The sequence below is a fragment of the Stegodyphus dumicola genome, chromosome 2 (assembly GCF_044657685.1).
Source record: "Stegodyphus dumicola isolate Sdum_Otavi_A_Nest chromosome 2, ASM4465768v1".
Lineage (NCBI taxonomy): Eukaryota > Metazoa > Arthropoda > Arachnida > Araneae > Eresidae > Stegodyphus > Stegodyphus dumicola.
Window position 1 is genome coordinate 203407605 of NC_140769.1, and position 26712 is coordinate 203434316.

At 31.4% G+C, this 26712-nt stretch overlaps 1 protein-coding gene across 2 annotated transcripts in view; it reads right to left on the reverse strand.

The window, feature by feature from the left end:
* The window catches only part of LOC118185886 (uncharacterized), a 112673-nt gene that overhangs the window by 71398 nt on the left and 14563 nt on the right, over positions 1-26712 (reverse strand). For both annotated transcript variants that reach the window (XM_085811647.1, XM_085811646.1), the window contains exons 4-7: positions 23847-23936; positions 17461-17585; positions 16997-17107; positions 5341-5425 (exon numbers count right to left, since the gene is read on the reverse strand). In XM_085811647.1, the coding sequence (XP_085667773.1) occupies positions 5341-5425; positions 16997-17107; positions 17461-17585; positions 23847-23936 (411 nt within the window). The remainder of the gene's footprint in view (positions 1-5340; positions 5426-16996; positions 17108-17460; positions 17586-23846; positions 23937-26712) is intronic.

The window sequence follows — 26712 nt, forward strand, 5'->3', positions numbered from 1 at the left end:
AGGGCTGTGGAGTCAGAGTCGAGCAGATTTTGGGGTAAAAGGAGTCAGAGCTGGAGTCACTAAAAAACAGGTCAACTCCGCCTCCAGTTTTTTGTTGGACAGTTTGAATTTGAAATGAAATTAAAATGAATTGAAAAAAATTAATGACAAGCTGAGTTATTATTTTTATTTATGAACTATATACATTAATAAATAGTTATTTTCTATTTTATTCATATATTAATAAATAAATAAAAGGGAGGTGGATGGATGTGATATTTGTCATTAGTGATTAAACTGATTCATTTAGTTACTTCATTTAGTTACAAATCTCACTGGTAAATTTAGGTAAGCAGCAATAGCAGCATGAACTCCCAAAACTGATGCCATTCTTAAGCAGCGAGCAGGAAAAGGAGCAATTATTGATAAAGCAATGTGATAAGAAAGTACATATTTGATGATAAAGAGGATGTTAGAATTAACAACTTTTTTAAAAGATATAGATAACCTCAATATTTCACCAACAGAAAGACTGTGGAATGATCTTGCAGAATTGGAAACTCTTCTTTCTACATCATATATAGCCACAAAAAAAGCTGCAATCTGAAGAATTGACAGGAGGCGAGAATGGAAGAATGCAATGTTTGTTCTTTCTGAAATGGAGGGTTTATTGCAGAAGGAATCCTTTCTTCAATGAAGAAAAGAGAAACTAGTTTGCAAGACAATGAGATCTTGCTGGCCTCAATACATGTAGATACAAAACACTAAATTTTCTTGGATGACGAACAAATTAAAAAGGCAAAAAAAGCCATCTATGAACTTTCATTAAGAATGAAATTGTTTTCAGAACAATTGGAAAATTCGAATTAGGACAGTCAAACTGCAGACATTGCAATTGAGTCTCTATAATCCTCTTCCAAAGATGAATTAGATTTTGAGAAATATTTTTGGATAATATTGAAAAGGCTAAGGCAAAGCGAATAAAAATGAAGAACCAAGACCCTTTATATATAAAAATGAAAAGATACAAACAAGATTTTACATGGCCTTAATATGAAGAAATAGAGAAATATGATTGTGCAAGACACCTCTTTTAAAAGTTGTAAAATTCTATCCTGAAAAGTTAAAAGAAGTAGCCCTAACAGTAACAGCTCTTTCTCCTACTCAAGTTAGTGTGGAAAGACTCTTATCAGATCTTATCATATCAGACTCTTATCTACTCAAGTTTATCAAATCAGATCTATGGCACTCCAACAAAGAAGGTCTTGCTGCAGCTATACTGTTTCTTAGAAATAATTAATGTCAGTTTTTCCATTTCATAATAAATGCTAATTAATATAAATAATTTGCTATGCCATCAATTTTTTTTCCTGTAGCATCTATTACTTCTTTTATACTAAAGAAATAAGCTGTAACCCATGTGTATATGTTTACATATATGTGAGGGAGTCGGAGTAGGAGTCTAAAATTCCAGGAGTCAGAGTCAGTCCTTTTCCCTACCAACTCCACAGACCTGCTTATGTATTAGCACATCAACCGTAAAACTGTCATCAAGCAGCATGATTTACACCAGTTACGGATAAGCGTGCCATCACAATGCACTCATAATATAATATATGTACTTTTGCTTGATGTAACCTTGATTGATTCTCAATATGCCCCATTTTGTTTTTATGAACAAGAGTGTAAATTTTGTGTTATTGCTCTATTTTTTCCTTGCATTTTGGGAAAAACATCAGTTCGAGTACTGTAGAATCACATTTATCACTTCACTCTGGCTCATCTACAGCATGTCAAGATAATTAATGTCTGTTAAATGAATAAAAGAACACCTTGCCAGCGAAAAGTTATTGCCAACAAAACAGCAATAGACTAGAACAGGGGTCGGCAACCTGCGGCTCGCGAGCCATATGCGGCTCTTTGGATGTGAAGCTGCAGCTCTTTATTTCCATACTCAATTATTTATTTTATCAAAAAAAAAAAACAGAGAAGAACTGAAGAAGCGCATTGAGAATTCAATCGGGATGGACGCAGTCGTTCGCTTTCATATGCAATTTCATATGCCTTGCAACTTATCTCATTGGTTTCGAAAAACTCACACACAATAAGAAATCAAATTTAGAGAGACACTACACTAAAAAACATACTCAGTTTGCTAGTAAATATCCAGCTGGCGATGAACAAAAAAAGCTGTCGATGAGATCCCAAAATAAAAACAGCAATCAAGTTCCATGTTAAGTAACGACGCAATGTACAAGTAATGTTAATCTGGCAAGCTTCGTGGTATCATTAGAAATTGCAAAAAAAAGCAAGCCATTCACAGATGGTGAGTATTTCAAAGATTGCTTCATACATGAATCTGAAGAACTGTTTTGTGATTTCAAAAACAAACCAGAAATCTTGAAAGAAATCAAAGATTTGCCACTATCCGCTAAAAACAGTACAAGATAGAAAAGCTAAAATATCTCCAAATGTAACATATTTGCAGGTGGAAGATATTCAACTTTCTTCTGCTTTATCACTTGCTATAGATGAGTCTTGCAACATAAAAGACACGGCACAAGTTGCCCTTTTTGTCAGGTATGTGTCTTCATGATATCCAAAAGAACTTATAGGATTGATACCGCTCTCAAGACAAAATAAAGCAACATAACAATATAGCGAATGTCGTGCAAAAATGCCTTGAAAACAATAAGATCGATTTAAATAAAATCGTTTCAATAGCAACTGATGGAGCCAGAAGTATGACAGGAAAAAATAAAGACGCAACAACGATTTTTCAGAGCAAAATAAACAACGAAATTCTTATGTTTCACTGCATAATACACCAAGAAGTGCTTTGTGCCCAAACATTTCCGGCCAAAATAGTTGAGGTTATGAATTTGGTAATCTAGATTGTTATCAGCATCTTTTCAAAAGCCCTGTACCGTCGTCAATTTAAAGAATTCTTAAACAAAATGGAGACAGTATTTTGACCTCCTTCTTCACAATAAAGTGCGATGGCTTTCCAAATGTTGTAACATTCTGCTTTGTGCAGTTGTGTTGAAACATTCTGCTTTGTGCTTGAATGAAATAAATACATTCCTAAATGAAAAAGACATTAATCACCCTAAATTAGAGAATGACAAATGGTTGCAAAAATTTTACTTTATGGTGTATGTCACAGCGATATTAAATGAGCTGAATCTAAAACTGCAAGGAAAGGGAAGCCTAACCTATATTTTAGAAGAAGTGGTTTGTTTAGAAGAAAAATTAATTCTTTTTGCAGAAGATATTCAGAGCGGTTACTTCATTTTCAATTTCTAAAGCAATATCATGATAAAAACCATTGCAACTGTTGACACGAATTACTTTAGCACAGTTACAAAAAAATTAAAGATGAATTTGCTGACAGATTTGAGCAATTCAAAACCAACAAAACCACTCTAGCATTCATAGTAAACCCTCTGAACATAAAGAGTAATGAAATCCACACTGAGCCATTTGGAATTGATACTGAATCTCTAGAAATGCAACTGATCCATTTAAAATGTAAAGCTTTGTGGGGTGGAAAATTTACAGAGTTGAAAAGCAAGTTGGAAGAGTTGGAGGTCCAGAAATGAATGTATGTAATACAACAAAAGTGGACAGCTTTAAAAGAAATGCCGCGAGTTGAGGCACTTATATTCGACGAATGAAATAGTCTTCCAGATTCCTACAGTGAGGTGAAGAAGTTGGCATTTGGAGTGCTGACTATCTTCAGATCGGCATATTCGTGCGAGCAAGCATTCTCTTGCATGAATATAAATAAAAGTACAGTAAGAAGCCAACTAACAAATAAAAATTTAGAGTCGTGTTTGAAACTTAAAACAACCAGTTATGAGCCAAATTTATCCAAACTTTCTAAAACCATGCAAAGCCAATGCTCCCATTGAATTTGTTTGCTCAATTGTTTTTTTTATTGAAGTACAAGTTAGTGCTGCAAGTAAATGTTTAATTGTTTTAATTTTTTACTTAAATAATAAGCAAATATCTAATAATGCCATATATATATTATCTAATTTGTTGTGAAAAACACTATTTATATATGAATAAATAGATATTTTTCTTATGAATAAATAGATATTTTTTTCTTATGAATAAATAGATTAGCTTTTGTTTATCAAAAAACTTTTTTATGCGAGTACTATTTATTGTTGGCAAGAAAAAATTTGGTGGCTCTTTAAAAACATTGAAATTTTGTAAATTGTAATTTTTGACTCTTCGACTCAAAAGGTTGCCGACCCCTGGCCTAGGAGGATGGCCTTTGCAACAGATATGCTAAGAAGGATAGAAGATTATGCTGAATTTCTAAAGCACATAATGTTCTCCGATGAAGCATCCTTTCATCTTTCTGGCATTGTTAATCGTCATAATATGCACATATGGGGATCTGAAACCCCCCATGAATACCGTGAGGCATTATATTGTCTAATTTGTTTCGGTGGCTCTTTAAAAACTTTGAAATTTTGTAAATTGTAATTTTTGACTCTTTTGACTCAAAAGGTTGCCGACCCCTGGGGGGGGAGTCGCGGCGCGCAATGAACTGCAAGTTGATCTGTCAGCACTATCCTTATCTTCAGGGCAGATGTTTTTATTTTATTCGGCTTATAATTCCTTACTAAATGTAGTATTCCATTTCAACGTACTCCGTCTTTGATATGATTTAAATCAAATTCCTCATCATTATAAATATCACGAATACACAGCAAATAGTTTTCTGGTTGCAATTTTCTAATTTTGACTATGCGTAATGTATGCGTTATGCATGCGCGCATTGAAAGAAATGTTTAATAAAGTAAACAAATAAATATTAAGCTTTTCTTTTTTTTGTAAATTTTGATACCCTTTAGATCATAATTGCTCTTTATTTAATAAATTATGGTTTCATATTTTTAATTTTATAATTTCTGCATGCCATCTTACCAGATTTAAATTGATGATCTATAATCCAGGAAAACCGCTAATTCGGAATCGCAGAAGTCCTGACGAATCCGGATTAAAGACTTTTGACTGTATTAAAATTTAAACTGATATTTTTTCATGGCAACTGCATTCTTATTAGTTACGTAAAATAGCTATATAAACTACAAAATCATTTCCCAGGAAGAACATCAGATTTTTTTAAAGTAATTTTTAGGCATTTGTAGGGCTTTTCTAACTTTCTCTATTTTAATTACTTTATTTCATTAAAGACAAGTACAAAATAATAAAAAGAAAGCAAAATTTTAATTCAGTGACCAAGAAAGAATGAAAAAGGAATAAAATCACATCATAAAGCTAAATAATAACAAATTTTATATACAAAGAAAATCTCAACATAATCCTTAATCTATGGCTTACTTCCACCTCTCTGCATCAAAGACAGAATCTGATCAGCATTTTCAACAATATGTTCTGACAAACCACAAACAATAAGGTTCCCAAACTAGAAATATATATACACAAGAAAAAGATTAACTACAATGATATGTTTTTAATATATTAAAATGTGGAGTATCAGTAACCTCCGAAATGATGCAAAAATAACAAAGTATGTAAATAAAAAAAATCAAAATACTACATCAAAATGAACAACCAAAACAATTCTTCACAATGTGGAGTATCAATAAACTCCATACATGTATTTGAAAAATACTAAATGATGAGGGAAATATGTCTACATTTTGAAGAAACTTTCCTTTCCTTCCCCCCCCCCGAATGTTCAGATTGATGTAGAAAATGGTTCTATGCAATTGTTTGAAATTTGCATTCATGGTTTGAATACTGCATAGTATCAGACATGTTCATCTGCCCTGCTAATTAAGTGAAATGGGGAATTTTATTATTTTTCTCCATCCATCTGATTAAGGCAAAAATAGTTCAATCTGACTGTTCTAACAATTTGGCCATTTGCCATTGATTTCTTCAATTTTGCTTAAATTCTAAATTTATTGTTATTGGTTTTCAAACTTTTTTTTGCACTTTTGTAATACTTTAGAAGATTATAATTTAATTACTATATATGTGTGTGTGTGTAAGAAAAATAAAGAATATGTAAAAAATTAAATTAGCAGAGAAAATTAATTCTCTTCTGTATTCTAAAAATAGTAACTTCTATTTACATTATGTCATTTTGAGAAAAATCTATGTCATATGACTCTTACATAATTCTGATGATGATAATGAAACTAAAAACTCAAACAGCCAATAGTAATTTTACAGCAATATTAACCATCTAATCAAAATGCATTGAAAACCGAAACTAACTCAGTCTGAATTAAGATTTCACCCTTTCACCTCTTTGGCTTAGCTGGATAGCTGTCTGTCTGTTCCATCTTTTTTACTGCAAATCTATCGAAAATGTAACCTTTTTGGAATAGGCACAATAAATGTGCCAACTTGTCTGTGGCCACAACATGTTTCTGAAATAAAATTTGGATTAAATATACGTTGACAGCCAAATATTTTATTCATTGTGGATCGCGTTTCAGCATCCTATGACATCAAAATTCTAGCTGTTCATTGTGGATACAACCACCTGTGTTCTACTACAAAATCTATCACACACACACATATATATATATAGTGTGTGTGTGTGAAAAATGAAAGTTTATATATCTTTAAAGCCCCAGGATATTTCAAGATGTACAAAAAATACGTATAGCATTACAAAAAATTTATATCTGCATGTATAAAAATTTTCAGTGCATAAGATGTGGCTTCAAATATGTTTTATGTTGTTTTAACTCTCTCCCAACCTTAGATCAGTCTTCCATTTTTTTTTTTTTTTTTTTTTTTTTTTGATGATTGACTTTTCCCCACGTTTTTACAAGTTCAAATGTTAGTTTATAAATTTCATGGAATTTTTCTGCATATAAAAAGTACATATTATTTTGTTTTAGCTTGTTATTTAGGTTTACATTATTTTAAATAAGATACATTTTTTCCCCCTGAAAACTCAAAATAAATCTGCAAACTAAAGAAAAGACCGGATTCATATTTTAACAAATTTTATCTTCTATCTAGCTTTTCAAATGAATATGACACACCTATATTATGTCTATTAGTGAGTTAGTGACTTATTAGATTCTTAAACAAATGCGAAATTCAAAGTTTGAATGAAAACAGAGAAGTAAAACTACAGACTTAAAATTTATTACATCAAAATAGACTGACAGAAATGAGACTAATTCGAGAATCCCCTAAGTACAGAATATAAAAAAAGACACCAAATTAAGTAGGACGAAAATCCAACTCTGGTGGGAAGTACTCCCCTCTCAAATTTCTTATAGAGATTTTCCTTAATGTAAATAATTCAAACTTAAATGTCCTTACATAAAAGAACATCTCTTCAAGTTAAATCAATGACAGATTGTAATTCAAAGTAATTCTAAAATTAAGCACTAAATCAGCTTCAATAAAAGCAATGTTTTATGCTCTTCTTTAACTCACTTTTATTAGTTAATTAATTACATTATTTTTGAAGGAATGTCTTCCATTTTGTGAAATGTGAAAGAACAATTGTATGAATAAACTGAAGTTTTAACTGGTTAGTACTGTAAAAGCTCAACTAACCAGAAAGCTTGGGAAATGCCAAATTCCAGATATGGTAATATATCAGATAGTTTGGCATATAAAAAATGGAATTCACATTAAAAAAGCTAAATGAATGGGGAAAATTTCTGCACCAAAATTATAAAAACAGTTATATTATTTGTTATCAATCTGAATATCAAAAGCCTACATTTAAAATTATATAAGATTTCGGGGAGGGGGAATGCATTTCAGACAAAGCTCATGTATTTTGATTATTATAAAATCCTGCCAAAAATAAAAAGTTGGCGGAGCTGCTGCCAATCATTCTGGTAGAAGTTTAAACAAACAGATCATTCTTTATTTCATTAGATCATACCATTTATGTATGTACCATATAAAGAACTTAAATCACTTTTCATAATTTTTCACATTACATAGCTATTGCTTATCTGTTTTCAAAGTCATTGTACTGCAGGTTTTTTTTTTTTTTTTTTTTTAATGCCTGGGTTCTGTAACTTTGAAAATACTTCATATCATGCAGTCCCAAATATTAATCATTTTTTCAAAATGTAAGGAAAAACTGGAACTTATATCATCATTTTCAAAATTTAAACTTTTGGTTTATTTGATTACTGCAAAACACTCTAGAGCTATCTGCCTAAGGGCCTATCTGTATACACATAACACATGAAGAAAACCACGAAAATTTCCACGCAGCCAGCCTGTTCACCAGGAGTCAAACACTGGACTGAACTAATGTTGAGTGCCTTAGTCAACACTCAGCTGCTAATGGGTCTCAAGATTTAATAGAAGTTACATTAAACCACTGAATGGCCCGGGTTTTTCAATCTGTCATAAAGACCTATATTTAAACAGCATATATTAACTAAATTTGTAAAATTATTTTAGTTTCTATTTTCATAAACTTACATTCATTAAGATGACATTAACATTATTAAAGAAAGTAAGAAAGCAAAATATCTTAAATTATAAGCTAATATATACCAAGTGATAAAAAATCTCATGACCAGATAAAGCAGACATGCCACTCCAGAGTGTTAAACTGAAATGAACTTACTATGATTGTGTTGTTATCTTATGCTTTATTGGCACTATGTACAGTAATAAAAACCTTACAAAGCCACCAAAATTTACACTAATTAAAAAAGACCACACTATATACTAGCTTGCAGTTTTTCACAAGTGAATTTGATGATTCTTAATGTGCAATTTCAGAACTATCCTAGACTGAAAAATACATAGAAAACATACCTCTAGGGGACACAGCAAATTTTCATTTAGAACTTCAGATTTGGAATAGGTTTTTTTAAGGTCACAATCTCAAATTTTTATCAATAAGAAATAGTATAGTAACTTTCTCAGAATGTATCTAATAAAGTTATCTTGAATTAACATCAGTTACAGTTTTAATGTTATGATTTATTGTATCGGAGCTTATTTAGGACATATGTCAGTTGATTTGGGTTTCAATTTCCAATCCAAGCAGAGGTAAATCAAAATACCATTTACACTGTATAAAATTTCTCTGAAGATTCTCGAGCCTAATAGCCAATTTTCAATTACCGTATTTATGCGAATCTAATGCGCATCCCCATTTTAAAACTTTAAATAATAAAAAAATTGTTTGTCGGCAAATGTAATGTGCATCAATGATATGAGGAATTTATTGAATCTTATTTAATACAACAATGGATTTTTATATAAACTATTAATTAATGGTATGATAATTTTACTTAAATTTAGATACCATATTTTATACAACAATGGATTTATACATAAAGTAGCAGAACATAGAATTAACCTATTAGTGGGCTATTGTCATGTGAAACAATCATTGTTAATTAGCACTACCGTATATACGGTACCTATCGTAAAATATGAACATGAAATAAATCGTAACATTTCTATCTAGCTAACAGTTTCTACAATCAGTGATTAATAGTAAACATCTTTATTCACTAATGTTTTCATCACTGGAATCCTTGCAGCTCTCTTCGTCAGAAGCAGATTCATTTCTTCTTTCCTCATCATCGTCATCGTCGGCGTTCCAGAGCACGTCATCGTCACTGCCCTTCAATGAATTTGAAATGCAGCATTTCTTGAAAGATTTCACAATCATTGGCACTTCGATGCTTTTCCAGGCAGCAGAAACCCAGTGTGGAACAATGTGCGGTGCTGCACGCTTAATTTTTCCTGTCGGGGTCAATACACAGTTTGGCTCACAAAACCATTTTTCGTACTCCGCCTGAACGTACCCCTTAAAAGGTTCATTTATACTAACATCCAAGGGTTGTAACACAGACGTCATCCCTCCAGGAATGATAACAAGATCACTGCCTAGGCTGTGCATCTTCTTTTTTACGTCGTCGGTGAGATGACCACGAAATGTGTCCAGACAAAGAATTGATGGTGGATTAGAGAGCCCACCGGGACAGCGTTTCCATACATTTCGGAGCCAATAAAGCATTAATGATTCCGTCATCCACCCCTTCTCTTGGTTTCGAATCAGAACATCATCTGGGAACAGCTTTTCATAGGGGTTTTAGGGCCTGTTTTGTGTTTGAAGATTAAGAAAGGGGGAAGTTTGCACCTGTCTGCTGTTATTGCCAGCATCACTGTTACACGTTGTTTTTCACATCCCGAAGTTTTGATGATAACTTCCTTAGACAAAGCATTGATGGTGGATTAGAGAGCCCACCGGGACGGCGTTTCCATACATTTCGGAGCCAATAAAGCATTAATGATTCCGTCATCCACCCCTTCTCTTGGTTTCGAATCAGAACATCATCTGGGAACAGCTTTTCATTCTTAGGGGTTTTAGGGCATGTTTTCTGCTTGAAGATTAAGAAAGGGGGAAGTTTGCACCTGTCTGCTGTTATTGCCAGCATCACTGTTACACGTTGTTTTTCACATCCCGAAGTTTTGATGATAACTTCCTTAGACAAAGCATTGATGGTGGATTAGAGAGCCCACCGGGATGGCGTTTCCATACATTTCGGAGCCAATAAAGCATTAATGATTCCGTCATCCACCCCTTCTCTTGGTTTCGAATCAGAACATCATCTGGAAACAGCTTTTCATTCTTAGGGGTTTTAGGGCATGTTTTCTGTTTGAAGATTAAGAAAGGGGGAAGTTTGCACCTGTCTGCTGTTATTGCCAGCATCACTGTTACACGTTGTTTTTCACATCCCGAAGTTTTGATGATAACTTCCTTAGTCCCCTTCTCCATGTGTAGTTACGAGGCATATCAAACCAAATTGCCGTCTCGTCAGCGTTGCCAATTTGCTCCATTGAAAAATTCTTTTCCTTCCGAAGTGTGATGACATACCGCTGAAATGTTAGTAGTTTTCCCTCAAAATCTGCAGGAAGCTTTTGGCATATTGTTGTACGGCATCTTAGAGATAAACCCATCCGCTTCATAAACCGATCCACCCATCCAAACTCTTGTTTCGGTATTCCAAGAACTTCAGCCTCCTCTTTTGCTTTATTTCTTATGGTGTCACTAGTCACAGATTGTCCATTCTTCCTCCTTTCACGTACAAATTCCAAAACTTTTTCTTCAATTTTAGGGTGTCTGCCTTTGCGAGGGCCAGTGAATTTCTTTCTACTAGCTTTAGTTGCAAACAGTACCAATTTCTGTTGCCGCCACAAGCGAACATTGCTCTCAGCTACGTTGAACTCTCTCCCTGCCTTTCTATTGCCATTTTTTCCAGCATAAAGAATTACTTTATGTTTGAAAGTAGCGTCATATGACATTCTTCTCTGTTTGTCCTCCATTTCGTGACTATGTACTCTGCGGTTTGTATCCTCTATGCAATAATGTGTCAACGATAAATGTAACGGTAAATGTAGTCGAGAAATTTGGTTGACTTTATCGGCGAACTTTGCACTCGAATCTAATGCGCCATCGAATCTAATGCACACCCCAATTTTGAATACTACATTTGGCCAAAAATGATGTGCATTAGATTCGCGTAAATACGGTATATAGCATTTCATTTTCTTCCCACAAAGATTCTAATTCTTATCAGTAGTTATAATTCTAGACTGTTACTAACATTAATCTTATTATTATTGCCATATTCTTGCTTTATTTAAGATATACTAATGCCTAAGTAATATACAGCATATTAGGCAGGAACTTGGGTCAGTGAACATAAATTCTGAAAAGTATGTGATTTATTAGATTTTTGACTCAGAGAATGAAATCGAACAAATCATTATGATGTCAAAAAGGAAGTTACTTTTTCTGAACTTAAAGTACAAATTAAATAATAATAACAGAAGTAATAATTAACTAATATGATTTAGAAATATAATGACAGTTTGCTTTCTTGAGAAAATGCATAAAAGTGGAGAATATCAGCTGACTGATAATGATATAGTAACACTTCTAAATGACAATAAAAATAATGCTGTTTAAAGAAATGACATTGGAGATAGATCTGGAGAAATAAGATATAATCAACAACTAAGCCCGAATGTAAATAATATAAACCAAGACACTCAAGTGTGAAGACTTGTTACTTCAATGTGAATGTCACCTAATATAACCGAGTAACAATGAAACAAATAGCATTAATAACTTGGTTTTTTGCAAAGTAACTTGTTGACTTTACTGAGTACATTTTATTGCTTTCTTTCTTATCCATCCCATCACATTGCTTCTCTATTCCACACTTATTATAATAATGAACAAATCTTTATATTTTCCAATATATTAATTTTACAAATATGGGTATAATTTTTAAAAAAATACATACTGGTTTCAATGTACAGTGACTATGTCTGTCTTCTAATGTACCAAGTATGTAAATGATTTTTGTTCAATATTTAATTTTAATATCTGATCTCCAGTATTTCCATAATATCCTACATTCCTGATTATTCAACTATTATTCAGTGATTATTCAACTATTATTCAGTCTGCCCTCTTTTGGATAGTTTAAATGGTACTTTTCCTTTATCTGTTTGCATATCTGGCAACCATATCTGTAAAATTTTGAGTAAATAGTTGTTCCAATCAACTACAGTATTGTGTTTAAATGAACTGAGGTCAGTTCTAAATGAGTGTGCATGCAAATGAGATATGAGATGTCTCAAACCAGTTACCTTTCCTAATGTGGACATTTTCTTGGCAGCTATTACATTAGCACCTAATCCTTTTTATAGATTCATATCATGGAGATTTTACCATTTTTGATTACTTGGGAGAGCTCCACATTGCTGGAAATATTCTATCGAATCTTTTCAAGTGAATGATAATTCAAAGAGCCACATGGTTAGACTAAACAATGTGAAACTCAAAAAGAGAATTTTGAGAATAAAAATGATCACCAAAACATAATGAGATATGGTTGTCAGATTTGCCAGCAGATAAAGAAAAGTACCATATAAACACTAGATTCTCAACATAAGTAATAGCGCCCCCCTGTGGGTGTTTGAGACTTCTAGAGGGGCAGTAGAAGACCCAGAGAAAATTAGGGGGCATGGAGATTGCATGGAGGGGCATGGGCAGATTAAAAAAAATATTGTCTAAAAAGACAAAAACATGCTAATCATGTACTAACTAAACTTTAATGCTGGGACACTAGTTCAACTTTCCTACCCTATCCCCCCCAAAAAAAATTATATAAAAAACATATGTAATTTAATCTAGAGAGTAGGAAAAGTGAACTAAAGGTCAATTTTTTTTTTCTTTTTGTTATCCTCCAAAAATGGAAATCATGTTGGAGGAGCTTGCAAACTTGGAATAATTTGATAACATTTTTGTAGCTAGTGAAGGTTGTAGCAAAAGAAGGGCAGAAACAATTACTTTTTTGTAACAATAAAGAATTATACTTAGTTTAACATTGTGTTTGATGGGTTCCTTTATACTCAAACATAGGTAAAGTTAACAAAAGCCTGTTAATAAAAAATAGGAAAAAAAAAATATGATTGTAGCACTTCAGTTATAACAAGTTTCTGTTAAATAACGTGATTTTTGCAATCCTGCAGGAATTGACAGTATTATCTGTGCTAAACGACACTCTGCTCCCGCATTGCCCTTGCCCCTGTGCTTTACTTGTGTGCCGAGTGTTATAAACGAGTTTGTTTATCTTATTCCTGTCGATGCTCATTATACGTCTCCAACCTATATAAAGGCAATCATTGTTCATTCTATTTTCATTAGCATTATCCCGCACAATTGATGGCAGCAGTAATGCTAATGAAAATAAAAAAGAATAATTGGGGTTTTAAAAGTTGATCTGTTTACTGTTGAGAGATACCTCTCTAGTATTGTAACGTCACCAAGTTTTCCCAAGATGGGAGAATAAACAGACAGGTTGTCTTTTTGATTTTTAATGAAAATTTAACAAACTAATTCTTGGTTACACAAAAGATGAATTATGCTAAAATTAGCATTAGAGCATTGAATAAAACTGAAGCAGACCATTCGCTTCTGCAGATGCAATCTTTGTGCTCTATTCACAGCACATTCATCACAGTTCTCCATGCATCTTTTAGCGTAATCAAAGACTTTCTTTTGTGTCTCCCTAAGCGGATCTCTCGCACAGTGCTTAACACTGTTTTTTCCCATGAGAAAAGGAAATAGTTAATTGAGAACTTGTGCTGTTTGTCACGTATTTTGGAGTAATGGAAATAGTTAATTGATAACAACCGTCTTTTGGCACGCACTTGTTTTACCAGCTTGAGACAGTTAATTGTCAACACACTCTGAATGTTATGTTTCTTCTCACAGTATATATATTTTATTATAAATAACTCTTAACTTGGATATGTCTAACATTCAATACTACTGTGAATTAATTGGATACACATCCTCTTATTTAAACACAAAACTTATATTAAGTAGTTGCACAATATATAAGTATAAATAAGAAAGTGACATATAAAACCTGTAGATGCAAGAACAAAAATAATGAAAAACAGACAGTATTCTAGCTGCCTTGCGTATGTGATTGTTTTAGTTCAACCTCTTTTTTTTTTTTTTTTTTTTGGTAAAGTAAAAGCTATGTTGAAAGCAAAAAAAAGAAGAGAGGACAGTATAGTGCAGATTACATTAAATATGAATTTATCAAAAATCCGATGAATCCATCATCGCCAGTGTTCCTTATTTGTCAAAAAGCATTTTTAAATGAAGCAATAAAGCCTTCTAGGCTTCAATATCATTTTAATAAAATACACCTGAATAAGAAATACAAAGACCTGACCTATTTTCAAGATGTGAAAAAGAAGTGCGAAATTCAGCCAACTATGTCAAAACTTTTTTCATCAGCTTCTAAGCAAGACAACAACGGACTTCAAGCTTCATACAATATCTCATTGTTGATAGCTAAAACAGCCAAACCACATACTATTTGAGAAGATTTAATTTTACCAGCAGTAAAAGAAGTAATAACTACTGTGCTCCATAAACTAACTACAGGTATTATCTGAAAAATCCCTTTGAGCTATAGTTTTGTGCAAAGACGAATTGATGAGATGGCTGAAAACACTGAAGAATTATTGTGTAATCATCTGCAGACATGTCAATTTTCAATTCAGCTGGATGAGTCCACTTTACCAACCAATGAAGCATTGTTATTGTCATATGTGAGGTTTATCAAAGATGAAAAAATATATCAAGAACTATTGTTTGCTAACAATTTGAAAACAGATACAAAAGGAGAAACCATATTAAATACACTGGAAAAGTTTTGTGATGAAAAAGAAATTCCTTTTAATAATATTGTCAGTTGCTATGGATGGCGTACTAACTATGACAGGGCGTCACAAAGGCTTCATAGTGTGCTTAAAAAATAAAGTTCTTGACTTGCTTGCTGTGCATTGCATAATTCATTGTCAGCATTTGGTTGTGAAAAATCTTTGTGAATGCCTCTATATATCACTGCAATATGTTATCAGAGCAGGTAATAAAATCAGAAGTAACACATTGAATGACAGATTATTTAGTCAGCTTTGCATTGCAAATGATGAAGATTTCAACCAATTGCTGCTTCACAAAGAGGTGCGCTGGCTGTCAAAAGGTACTTGTTCGACTCGATTTTACAATCTGTTTGGGTCTGTGATAGAGTTCCTAGGAAACAAAGACACAGAGCTGCACGACAACTTCATCTCATCAAACAATGATATTGCATACTTGATAGGACCTGCATAAATTGTTTAATGATGTCAATCTCCAACTTCAAGGCAACAACTTGATTAAGACAAAAAAAGTAGCATTGATGCTGTCATGTCAAAACTGTTATTATACAAAAGAAATATTGGCAGATGCGAATTCAATAACTTCCGAAATGTATCAGCGGTATCATTCAAGCACGACCCCTTGCTTGTTCACTGTCAATACTTGGAAAACCTCCACAGTGATTTCAAGGAACGATTCCAGGACATTCTGAACATGGATGTACCAGACTGGGTTTTGGATCCTTTTTCAAATCCCAACAATGCAGGATCATCCCAGTTAGAAGAAGAACTAATAGAACTAACTGACGAAAAATGAATAATAAAAAATTAAATTCAAGAATGGCTACCAAGAATTTTGGCTGCAGAAGCCGATTTTGCAACTGTATGCAGTATTATGGACGACTATTCAATGATTTCTGATAGCATTCCGATCTTCCTATTTAGCTGAATGTGGATTTATGTATGTTGGTAACTAAAAAGAGAAATTGGCTCCATGTTACTGAATGCAGCGAATTACAGTTGTTTTTAAGTAAAATATAACCTGCTATTAACAAACACCTTTAAATGCATCAAATTCAACCTTTTCATTAGATACGTAATAAATTCTTTTGAATGTTAATAAATGTCTTTTGGATGTTAATAAAAATACTTTTTAGTATAATTAAGTAAATTGTTAATTGTTCTCATTGAAACAGTCTTCTTTAAACTCAGGATAAGGATAGGTTCATATCCTATCTTACTACTATAGTATATAATATTACACATTTCAGTCATGGCAATAGCTGTTTCAGATTCAAAAGTAATAAAACTAGGGGCTTTAGGGAAAAAATTATTCTTAAAGCAGGTGGTGGGCAAAATAAGGTTGAGAACCTATGATATAAACCCTAAATTTTAAAATAAACAAAAATTGTATTTATATATGAACCTTAAGTATGGATTTTCATTTGAAGTCTCAGTTTCCAGACAGAGTTTAAATTCCTTATCTTGTATATGTATTTTACCCCTTTTTACTTGTTTTACTAAATAAATAGAGCTAAACAGTTGTCATTTTCAGGAGCATGAACTTTTATACCCATTCAGAACAGTTTGTTTTTGAATAAGGATAACTGCTCACTCTCTCTTAAAATGCATTCAGCCTTCTAACTAAAAATCTACATTACATAAATACTACAGTTTTTTTTTAATTCTAAATATACATATATCTTAGGTAAGGAATTTTTAAAATAAGAGAACAATGCAAAAGCAATAAAACTATTCATTTTTAAAAACTCACTTCATTATCTTGAAGCTTTAAATTGTCACTGCTTTCAGACAATAAATCTGAAACTATTTCATTATAAACTTCCATGTATGAAATCCTCAAAAGGAATTCTCTCTCCAAATTCTAGAAATTTTTGGTAAAAAAAAGTTTTTTGAAAAATTCACAGTAAACTAACTACATCATAACTAAACATTTTCTGATAACAAAAACTAAAAAATCTTAAATGGCTTAAAAAAACATTAAATAAATAAATATATATATATAGTAAAATTTTAGGGGAAATTGTTTTTGAAGTTATGATGCATTAATTCTCAACAATAAAACTTTTAAAATGATTTAAATGGGTAAAGCATTAACAAAATATTTTTATTTTTTAAGAATAAAAATTAAATACTATTTATGTTACTTAAATGTTAAAATATTTAAAAATATATAACTAATTTATTCTTAAGAACATAAAATAAATATAAATTTACCTTCTTTATGTCATTAAAAATATCAAAAATTGCAAAGTGTACAATTCCAAGTGTTTCTCCATCATCTTTTCCCATCATAGTAAATGTTTTCCCAGAAGCTGTCTGGCCATATGCAAAAATAGTACCTAAATGCAAAGTTTATACACATATAACTCTATTTCAAATTACTTTTAACTAATGGTTGTAAATATTCAAATTTCAAAACATGTCCTAATCATTTTTCAAGCTTAATAAACCATTAAATCTATCATAGTACCCCCCCCCATTATGCCTGAATAAAAAATAAGTTTTTTAAAATATTTGTTGAGATGTCAATAATTTTATTAGTTCTCTTAACTCAATTAATTTTAATAGACCATTCTTTTATATATAATTTGTAAACAACAATAATTTTAAATTATAAAAAGAATGCTATATGTATTTCTTTATAAAACTTTTTAAGGCAGAATCAAAGAAGTTTCCCTGTATGTGCATATCATGCAACTCAAAAACATTTCATTAACTTCCTATTATTATCCTACAGAAAAAGATAATGAAATGTTATGCATAACCCATTGAATATCTAAAGAGTCTGTGTTGAGATTTAAATTTATTATTTAATATGAAAGGATTTTGTATGAGTTTATCAATCTAGACCAGGGTTTCTTAAACTGTAGGTCGCGAAAAATTTTAGCACTTTTGGTATTTCTTTAACTTCTTATAATAATTTTACAATTTCCAAATATTTCTACACAATATATCTGAAGATAGATAAAGATAAAACAATACAGACAACAAAAAAACGAAAATAATTCGACTCATTTTTTTTACAATATAAATGTTTATTTTCCTTGCTTTGCACGTGACGCTGTCATTTTGTATGTTACTTTTTTAAAATTTTCACATTGTTCTACATTTTGAAATTAAAGTTAAAACTAAACCTGCAATAGTATATTACAGTATAAGTGAAAAAATCCAGAGTTTTACTCATGCGTGTGTTGGATTTGCACAATACTTATGGGGCCCCACAAAATTTTTGTAAATATTATGGGGTTCTGGGGGTCACGAAAACATCTGTGATAAAAAGGGGTTGCGACTGAAAAAAGTTTAAGAAATCCCAATCTAGACAAACTTTATATCAGCAGCGAACAAATAAAATGCAGTCACTTATAGTAAATCTTCACAAACTTGCATATTTCTATCACTACACTTAGGCTTCGTACATACAGTGGTATAAATATCACAGAGGCACAGTCATAAATTTGAGACATAATAAATATCCCATAGTCATAAAATTTTAAGCATAAAATGCAGGATTTCTATCCACACTGTGAGACAGAGTCTAAGCCATAGCCAATTAGAGAAACTAAATTTGCACATGTGTGGATGCATCTATTGCTTTTCTGCTTAATAAGCTTTGCACATTCACCCTAATTTTTTACTCACATACCAAGTCGACATAAAGTTTCAAACTTCAAACTTTGTGCCAATATCCCTTTTTTGTGATGTAGTAAGGTCTAGTTACCTAGATATGAAGCTCAGTTTAAACCACTTATGACATTCATACCACCATCTGAAAGGAGCCTGATGGTACATTATAACCAAAGCGGCAAAGTGTTCTTTGTCACTATCATACTGAATTCAGTATGATAGTGACAAAGATTTATATCTAAAAAAATAATATATACTCAAAGTATATTAACAATTTAGTAAAGAAAATCAATTTTACATAGTATTAATTAACACTAAGATAGTTTGTTACATGCTGTTGATTTCTACAAACATTTTAAATAAACATGTTCTTTATTTCCAATTTCAGAAGCTATGTTTTTCTACACTTTCTACATATTCTAAGAACTTAAGTCCTAACTCACTTCAATGCCTCTTTTACTTTTGGAACATGTTCTTCATTATTATCTTTGTCACCTAGATCCTTATTTTCTCCTAAGATGAAACTGCCTTTTACAGGCTTCAGAATAGTTTCATCTGATGGGATTTCATTCATTATAACTTCTCAACCTGAATCCATGAAGTCTTCAGCTTGAAAGAAATTCACAATGATATATGTTGGAAGTTTTCTAAAGGTATACCATCCTTTTCTTTGAACTCCAATAACAAAGCCAGGCATCAAGAAAAAATTTTATACCATGATACCTTTCTCCATATTTTATTGGCAAGATGAACAACATTCAGAAAATGTATTAATATACTTGGCTTAAAACTGAATAAAGCATTATTTCATTTCTGAAATTGATTTTAAAGATGCAAATCACAACTCAATCTAAAAGTTAAAGAACTGATGAGCTTGGTGGGAGGCCTAATTTAAGTGGTCCGGTGGTTAAAGACTTCAGTCTGGTGGTTAACCACTTATGTCCGGTGGTTAACCACTTAGTTCAACTCAGGCAAACTACTGGTTGCATGTATTTCATGATTTTTCCCATGTAGTAGTGTGAATACAAGCTACTTCTCCTTAGAAAAAGTCGCCACAAAAGTATTCCTTCCCTTAGGCAGATAGCTTCCATGTGCTTTGTGATATTTAAATAACCAATCAACTTTATTTATGCATAATTTCTGAACTAAGTAAACAAGTTGGGAGGAATATGACAGAGAGGAAGCAAATGGTTTAATTTTATTTTTTTCTTTCTGAACTTCAATTGTTATTCATTAGTTAACTCACTTAATTTGCACTTTTTGATGGAAAGAGTAGAACTGCAGGTGTTAAAACTTTGACTGATATAAAATTAGCACCATGTCCACAAAGGACAAATTTTTAAAATTATTTTACAATAATTTTAATAAATTCTAATGTAAAAGAAAATGTAACAAAAATAATTAGAATGTTAAAACAAATGTAATAATAAACATCATTTACTGTATTACTAATGACTGGAATTCAGATCCTGACAAATAACAATTCGACTTTGTTTTTATTCTAAATTATATGTTTACATAAAAATATAGTTTGCTTTGAAACAAAAGGTCTTTGATGATAATATTAGTGGCCTTTTCAAATGTAAATTAGAGTTTGTATAAGAAATTTACTATGCAGTTTATGTCATGAAATAGCTTTGGAGATAAAACATCTTTGGAATCATTTTTACTTGTTGCCTTTGCTACACACAGAAAAGAAGATAAAAATCTTGTATTCTAGTAAATTTTGCCACTGTTAAGCATTTCTATTGGAGAAAGCAGCATGTTTTATATATAATACTTTTGGCATATTGTTCAACATATTCAGAAGTATTCAATAACTCTATGATGTATAAATTTAGTTACATAAAAAATAAGAATAAAGAAATTCCATATGAATAATTATCAGTAACAATTTATTTAGAAATTTAGGGTTCAAAGTAATTTCTGCATTCATTAAAAGATTGTAATAAAATAGTAAACCGCCTTTGATGTTACTGTTGCTTATAACAAATATACTAAATTTCAAAATGCACCAATATGTAAACTAACATATATTTTTGGAAATTTTGAATAAAAAAATTTTTTTGCAGATATACCTAGAAATACATCTACTTAAGATGATGAAAAACATTTTAGAGGTTATAATTTCAAACTGTTTTTAAAAAAATTATAAAATTTATTTTAAAATACAAATTTTAAAAATAAATCAGAAAAATGCATGAATTTTATTTGATTTGAACTTAAATTCTGAATTATGAAAGAAGAAATTAAGTAAGTTTAACTTAAAATGTTGGTATTATTAAATATATGTGAAATTCAGTTAACATTGTCGGTTTAAAATTTTGACTTGCTAATTTAAAAAAAAAAAAAAACTACTGCAATTTTCACAAAATTTGGCATATTTTGAGGCTTAGAATCAATGAGAAAAAATTGGCATGTAATTTTTAAAGAAAAATCCAATTTTGTGTCAAAATGGGCATGTTAAAACAAGGCTATATGTAAATCTAATACGTATCATAAGTCGCACTTTAGAAGCATTAAAAAAAAAAGAAGTTGAATTTTGTCAAACGGCAAAGTAGAATGAGAAATATTGAACTGTCCCCCCCTTTTCTTAGTCGAACAATTATTCATGCTACTTGCATTCATTATAAAATGAAGCTAATATGAAACTTCATCAACAGAAACAGCATTAAAAAAAAATTCAGGTAACAAAACAAACACATAAATAAACCTATTCTGACATAAAATTTTGAAAATATCAAAAAAGAATGCTTAAATTTTAAATGATTGATCAGTCATTAAAAATTATAAAGAATTCTAAATATACTGGTTATCATTAATTAAAGAAAAATCACAATAATGACATTTACTCAAAACGTTACATGTAGAATTTAATGAAACTGACCCACAGTATACAATGCCTAGTAAGATATAAAATAACATGAAAAGAAATTACCAGACAATTATAATGTTATAGAAATTAGCATATGTATAAAATGAACAAATCAGATTTGTTAGTTTGGTACAGGAAAATTATCTTCAATATGAAGTATGATCTTCCCTAGAAACAATACAACACATGGAGTGATATATGATGCTGTCAATTATGCAGTCTAACAGTTCCGTAGGAAGTGAGAGCCATTGCTCTTGCAAAGCAGGGGTCTGAAGAGGAGGATTGAGTGCAAGTTATACGTCTTCTTAGAGCATCTTAAACAGTTTCAATAGGACTCAGGTGCAGGAATTGAGCTGATCACTCCATGCGCTGAATTGTTTGCTGCTGAAGATTATTATCCACTATATGAGCCCTGTGCAGTCTATCATTGTCGTCCTGTAGCTTCAAATTATCACCAATTGCCCAACAGAAGGATGCACTTAAGCATCAAGGATGTCATCTCTACAGGCCTGAGCATTCACAGTTCCACTTGGAAAAACATGGAGGTTTGTGCATCCACCCAAAGAGATACCACTGCTTCCTCTGCATCTCTTTTCCAGATGTTTGATAGATGATAATGGGTTCTATCCAAAGCAAACAATGCCTATTATCGCTTTGAAGGATAAACCTGGACTTATCTATTAAGAGAACAGCCCTCCATTGATCAGCTGTCCAGTGGACATGCTGACGTGCCCACCTCAAATGTTCCCTTCTATGATGTGATTTGAGTGGCATGCAAATGGCTGGTCGCCTCATGTACAGACCTCCTTCGTGAAGCTTTCTACACACAGTTAATGTTGACACAAACCTTCCAGTGGCTGCAGCAAGGTAAGATCTGAGTTGAGGTTCAGTTCCTTTGTGCACATAACAACAAATATTGGTTATCAGTAGTTGTCGTAGCGGTTGGCCGTACTTGACTGAACCTCCTGGATACCAAATCTGTGGTTAGAAATTGTTGCCATAGGTCTATGAACCACAGAACTCACATTTAGCCATCTGACCACCTCTGTCTGACTTTGCCCTGCCTCTAGCCTCCTAACAGCTATCCACTGCAGTTGTTTGGGCTGATGATGCATGGAGGTCAATGTTACAAATTGGTTGAGTTTTACTTGGCAATTCTTATTTGACAACATATTCAGATTTTATACAGATTGGCTTATTTTTTAACGGGTTATTGCTATTTTTGTGATTTTTCCTTATTTTTTGGAAAACAGTATATATTTTGTTCTATTACTCAACCTTCATTGGCATTACTATAGTGGTTCAAGAAGAGCTAAATAGACAGATGCTCAAAACATAAACCTCAAGTGTTTAAACTGCCAAAACTATTCAATATTCTACCACTTATACTTTCATTGCTCTGGTTCTTATTCTAGCAAGATAGCTTACATAATATTAAAAAAATACACCTGAATATATCTATTTTGAAATAATTTAAAATACTGTTAAATTTCAAAATAGTTAAAAAAATTTCATGTACTGAAATCAGCTAAAAAGTTTTTGCAAATATTAATAGTACTATTTGTCTTCAATCCACAATAAATCTTGAATTAAATTTTTCCTTAATTAAGTGGACAGCAAAGAAATTGAATCAAATAAAACAAAAATGTAAGATTTCAGGGATACACAAGGTATTGGCATCGAAATATTTAAATGTTATGATGTTATTAAGTTACTAATTGAAGAATGAAAAGAGCTAAAACAAAAGGCATTACTACATAAATTTATGACAGTAAATTAAAAATGTGTGCCTGCATCTTACATTATAAATTCTAGATACAAATGAAATACATTTTAATTTATATTTTAAAAATGGACTTAAATGTTATCTTCAGAGTATAAACTAGAGATAGTAATATCGAGGAGAAAGAATGGTATTGTGTAAAATTGTATATCATTACATGATTTACTGCAGCAATTAGAAATGCAAATTATATGTAGTACAAAAATATGACTGTAATAACCAGCTTTTAATGAACTGCAATAATTTAATAGAAGATGAAATATAAAAGTACAAAGGAAAAATCTACTTTAAAGCTTTGTATTTTAAAATATAACTTACCGTTAATACCATTAAGAACGCTTCTGACGATAGGAGAACAAAATTCTGAATAAACTGTTTCATTATTTTCATTGCCATCAAATACATGATCTAAAAAAATAAAAATACATAATGAAAACTGTATTAAACATGTATGAAAAAACAAGAAGTGATGGAAAGAACAAAACTATTTTATGTGTAAAATGGTCATTAGGATTTGTTGAGACAGCGCATTGTGCTTTGATATTTTATTTCAAATTACTTAATAATACTAAAATACTTTAAAAAAAGAGTAAAACACTCTTGCTGCAAATAATAGATAAATTTCAGATCTACTTTCATATTTAAATTAAACATATTTTTTGTTTATGAAACAGCAATTAAAAATCTAAAACAGAAAACGAAATGGAATAACTAAAAACGTTACATAAATTTAATTTTTCTTATTCATAAATGTGAAGAAAATGATAGAAATATGTATGCAAGGAGCACACTTAAAAAAGTGGATGGTATTTTTAAAAAGAAATATTAAACTCTGAGAAAAAGCAAAATGTTTGCATTATAACAGAAATTTATACCAACAGTACATTGTTCATAATAAATATTACTCTAAGAGCATGGTGTTTCAAACTGATACAGAAAGCTGAAGAACTGAAAAATTGCATATTGCCTGATAATCTGTAATCTCACCAAATGATCACAAAAAAGTATTCATAAGGCAAAGTGGGCCCAAAATGGTTATGTGACAATTCATAATATCACCAAAATGCATTTATGTGGAAATGCTTAGCGCACAGTTGCTTTGGCTAGTACACATTGCAAAGGTTGTGTAATTCTCTCTCTCTCTCTCTCTCTTTTTTTTTTTTTTTTTTTTTTTTTTTTTTTTTTAAGGAAAAACAGATTGCTATGTACATGAGGAGAACAAGAGCTCAAAAAAATTAATGAAAGATTTCAAGATTTCTAAAACAGATAAATGCTTTATTACAAACATTTCTTGTTCTTTTAATTTTATTGATTAATTGCTCTTTTAAGGAATTCTTAGTGTGCCACTATTCTGAAAATGGGTCTTGCCTTTGGCACATTAGTTTGGGAAAAAATTTTTATCTCATCAAGGGGTACCATGATGTAGAAAGACCTTTTTCCTCTAGAAAGTCAGCAATAAATTTGTGATTTTTCAGTGGAGTACAGATAATCACAAAGCACCTAAAAATATTAAGGGATGATAAATCATTAAAAATAATTATTATATATGTACACACATATATATAAATACTGCTACTGTTAAGTAAAATAATTGACGTTGATATATTAGGCAGTCTATTGTTTTGCAATTATATCTCCAAACTGTACCCAAAAAAGAACTCTGTCAAGCCTGCAGGTGGTACAAACATTCAAAGAATTGAATCATTCTGGGTTATTTTTGAAGCTATTATACACAATATGTAGAGTACCACACTGCAAATGCTTCCTTGTCATCCGCTAACAAAAGTGATGACTATTTGTTGGGTATACTGAGTGACATTCATAAAGAATACGGCTGGAGACTCATAAAAATTGCCCTTTTGCATAACATTTGTAGTGTGTACAGCTTAATGATTCTGCTTTTATTTCCTAAAATAAAAAGCAATAGTAAGAATATAAGAAGTATACTGTTCAGGAATGTGAAAGAACTCAAAGAATACAATGTAATTTAATATGTTTACTATAATGTAGATTTTTTGTGGCAACAGCTTTGTTTTGCTGATACATACTTGTCTTGATGTAACGTCTCTTGATGTAACGTCTAGGTTGATGCTTGGTTGATATGTGTAAATGCTAAATATAGTTACTGCTGTTAATTAAAAAGGTTTTTGGTGCGAAGTTTGTTTCCATTCGTCCACAGTTATTAAAATAAACTAAGAATCTAAATGATTTTTAAGTGACATCTGTAACAGGAAGGAATGGCTATTTTAAAAACGAAACATCGATTTCATACTGGAATTTATGAAATAATTTTTATAGTTTATTTGATTATGTACTTGAACATATTTATTTAAAAATGATGGAAGTCTTATTGCGGAAATATAAATGTGCAAGGCAATCATTTACGATTGCCACCAATGCTTTAGAAGTGGAATTGGAATTTCTAAAGGCTAATGTGGAGATTGATCAACTCCAAGTATTAAGCTTGCAATTAGAAGGTAAATTCAACTGATTAGATGAAGTTCAATCAGAAATTTTTGAACTTTTGTTGAAAGAGGAAAACGAAAGCGAACATTTGGCTGATTTTTGGCACAAATGAAACATGTTGTGATAAATCTATTAGTTTAAAGACAAAAGTAGAAAATAAAATGGCAAATTGCATTCTTATAGTTACACCTGGAGCTTTAGAAAATTCTACAAGGAAGAATTTTAAATTACCAACGTTGGAGCTTCAAAAATTCAATGGGAAGAACCAAAATTGGTTAGGATTTTGTGGACGGTTTAAGAAGATCAATGAACATACAAATACAGATGATGATGATAAATTTCAGTATCTTATTACTACTGTTGTTGGATCTTCAGCAAAAGAGATCATAGATAGTTATCTTCCCTCAGGTGTGAATTATAAATAAGCTATCAAACAGCTAAAATCCAGATCTGCATGCAACAAATTACTGGTAGAAATCTATGTTTTGAACTATTAAAGTTGGTTTTTGCTCAAGCTGGCAAAAAAGGAAGTATAACTTTATCCAGCTTATATGATAAGTTATAGATGCAGCTAAGAGCTTTGGGAATGTTGGGAGTTAAAAAGTGAGATTTACACAATTATATATCCCCTTGCAGAGTCTTCATTACCAGAAGAAATCCTGAGAGCATGGAAGCAATCTTGTCAACGTAAAGAAAGTGTCACACACACACTGAAAAT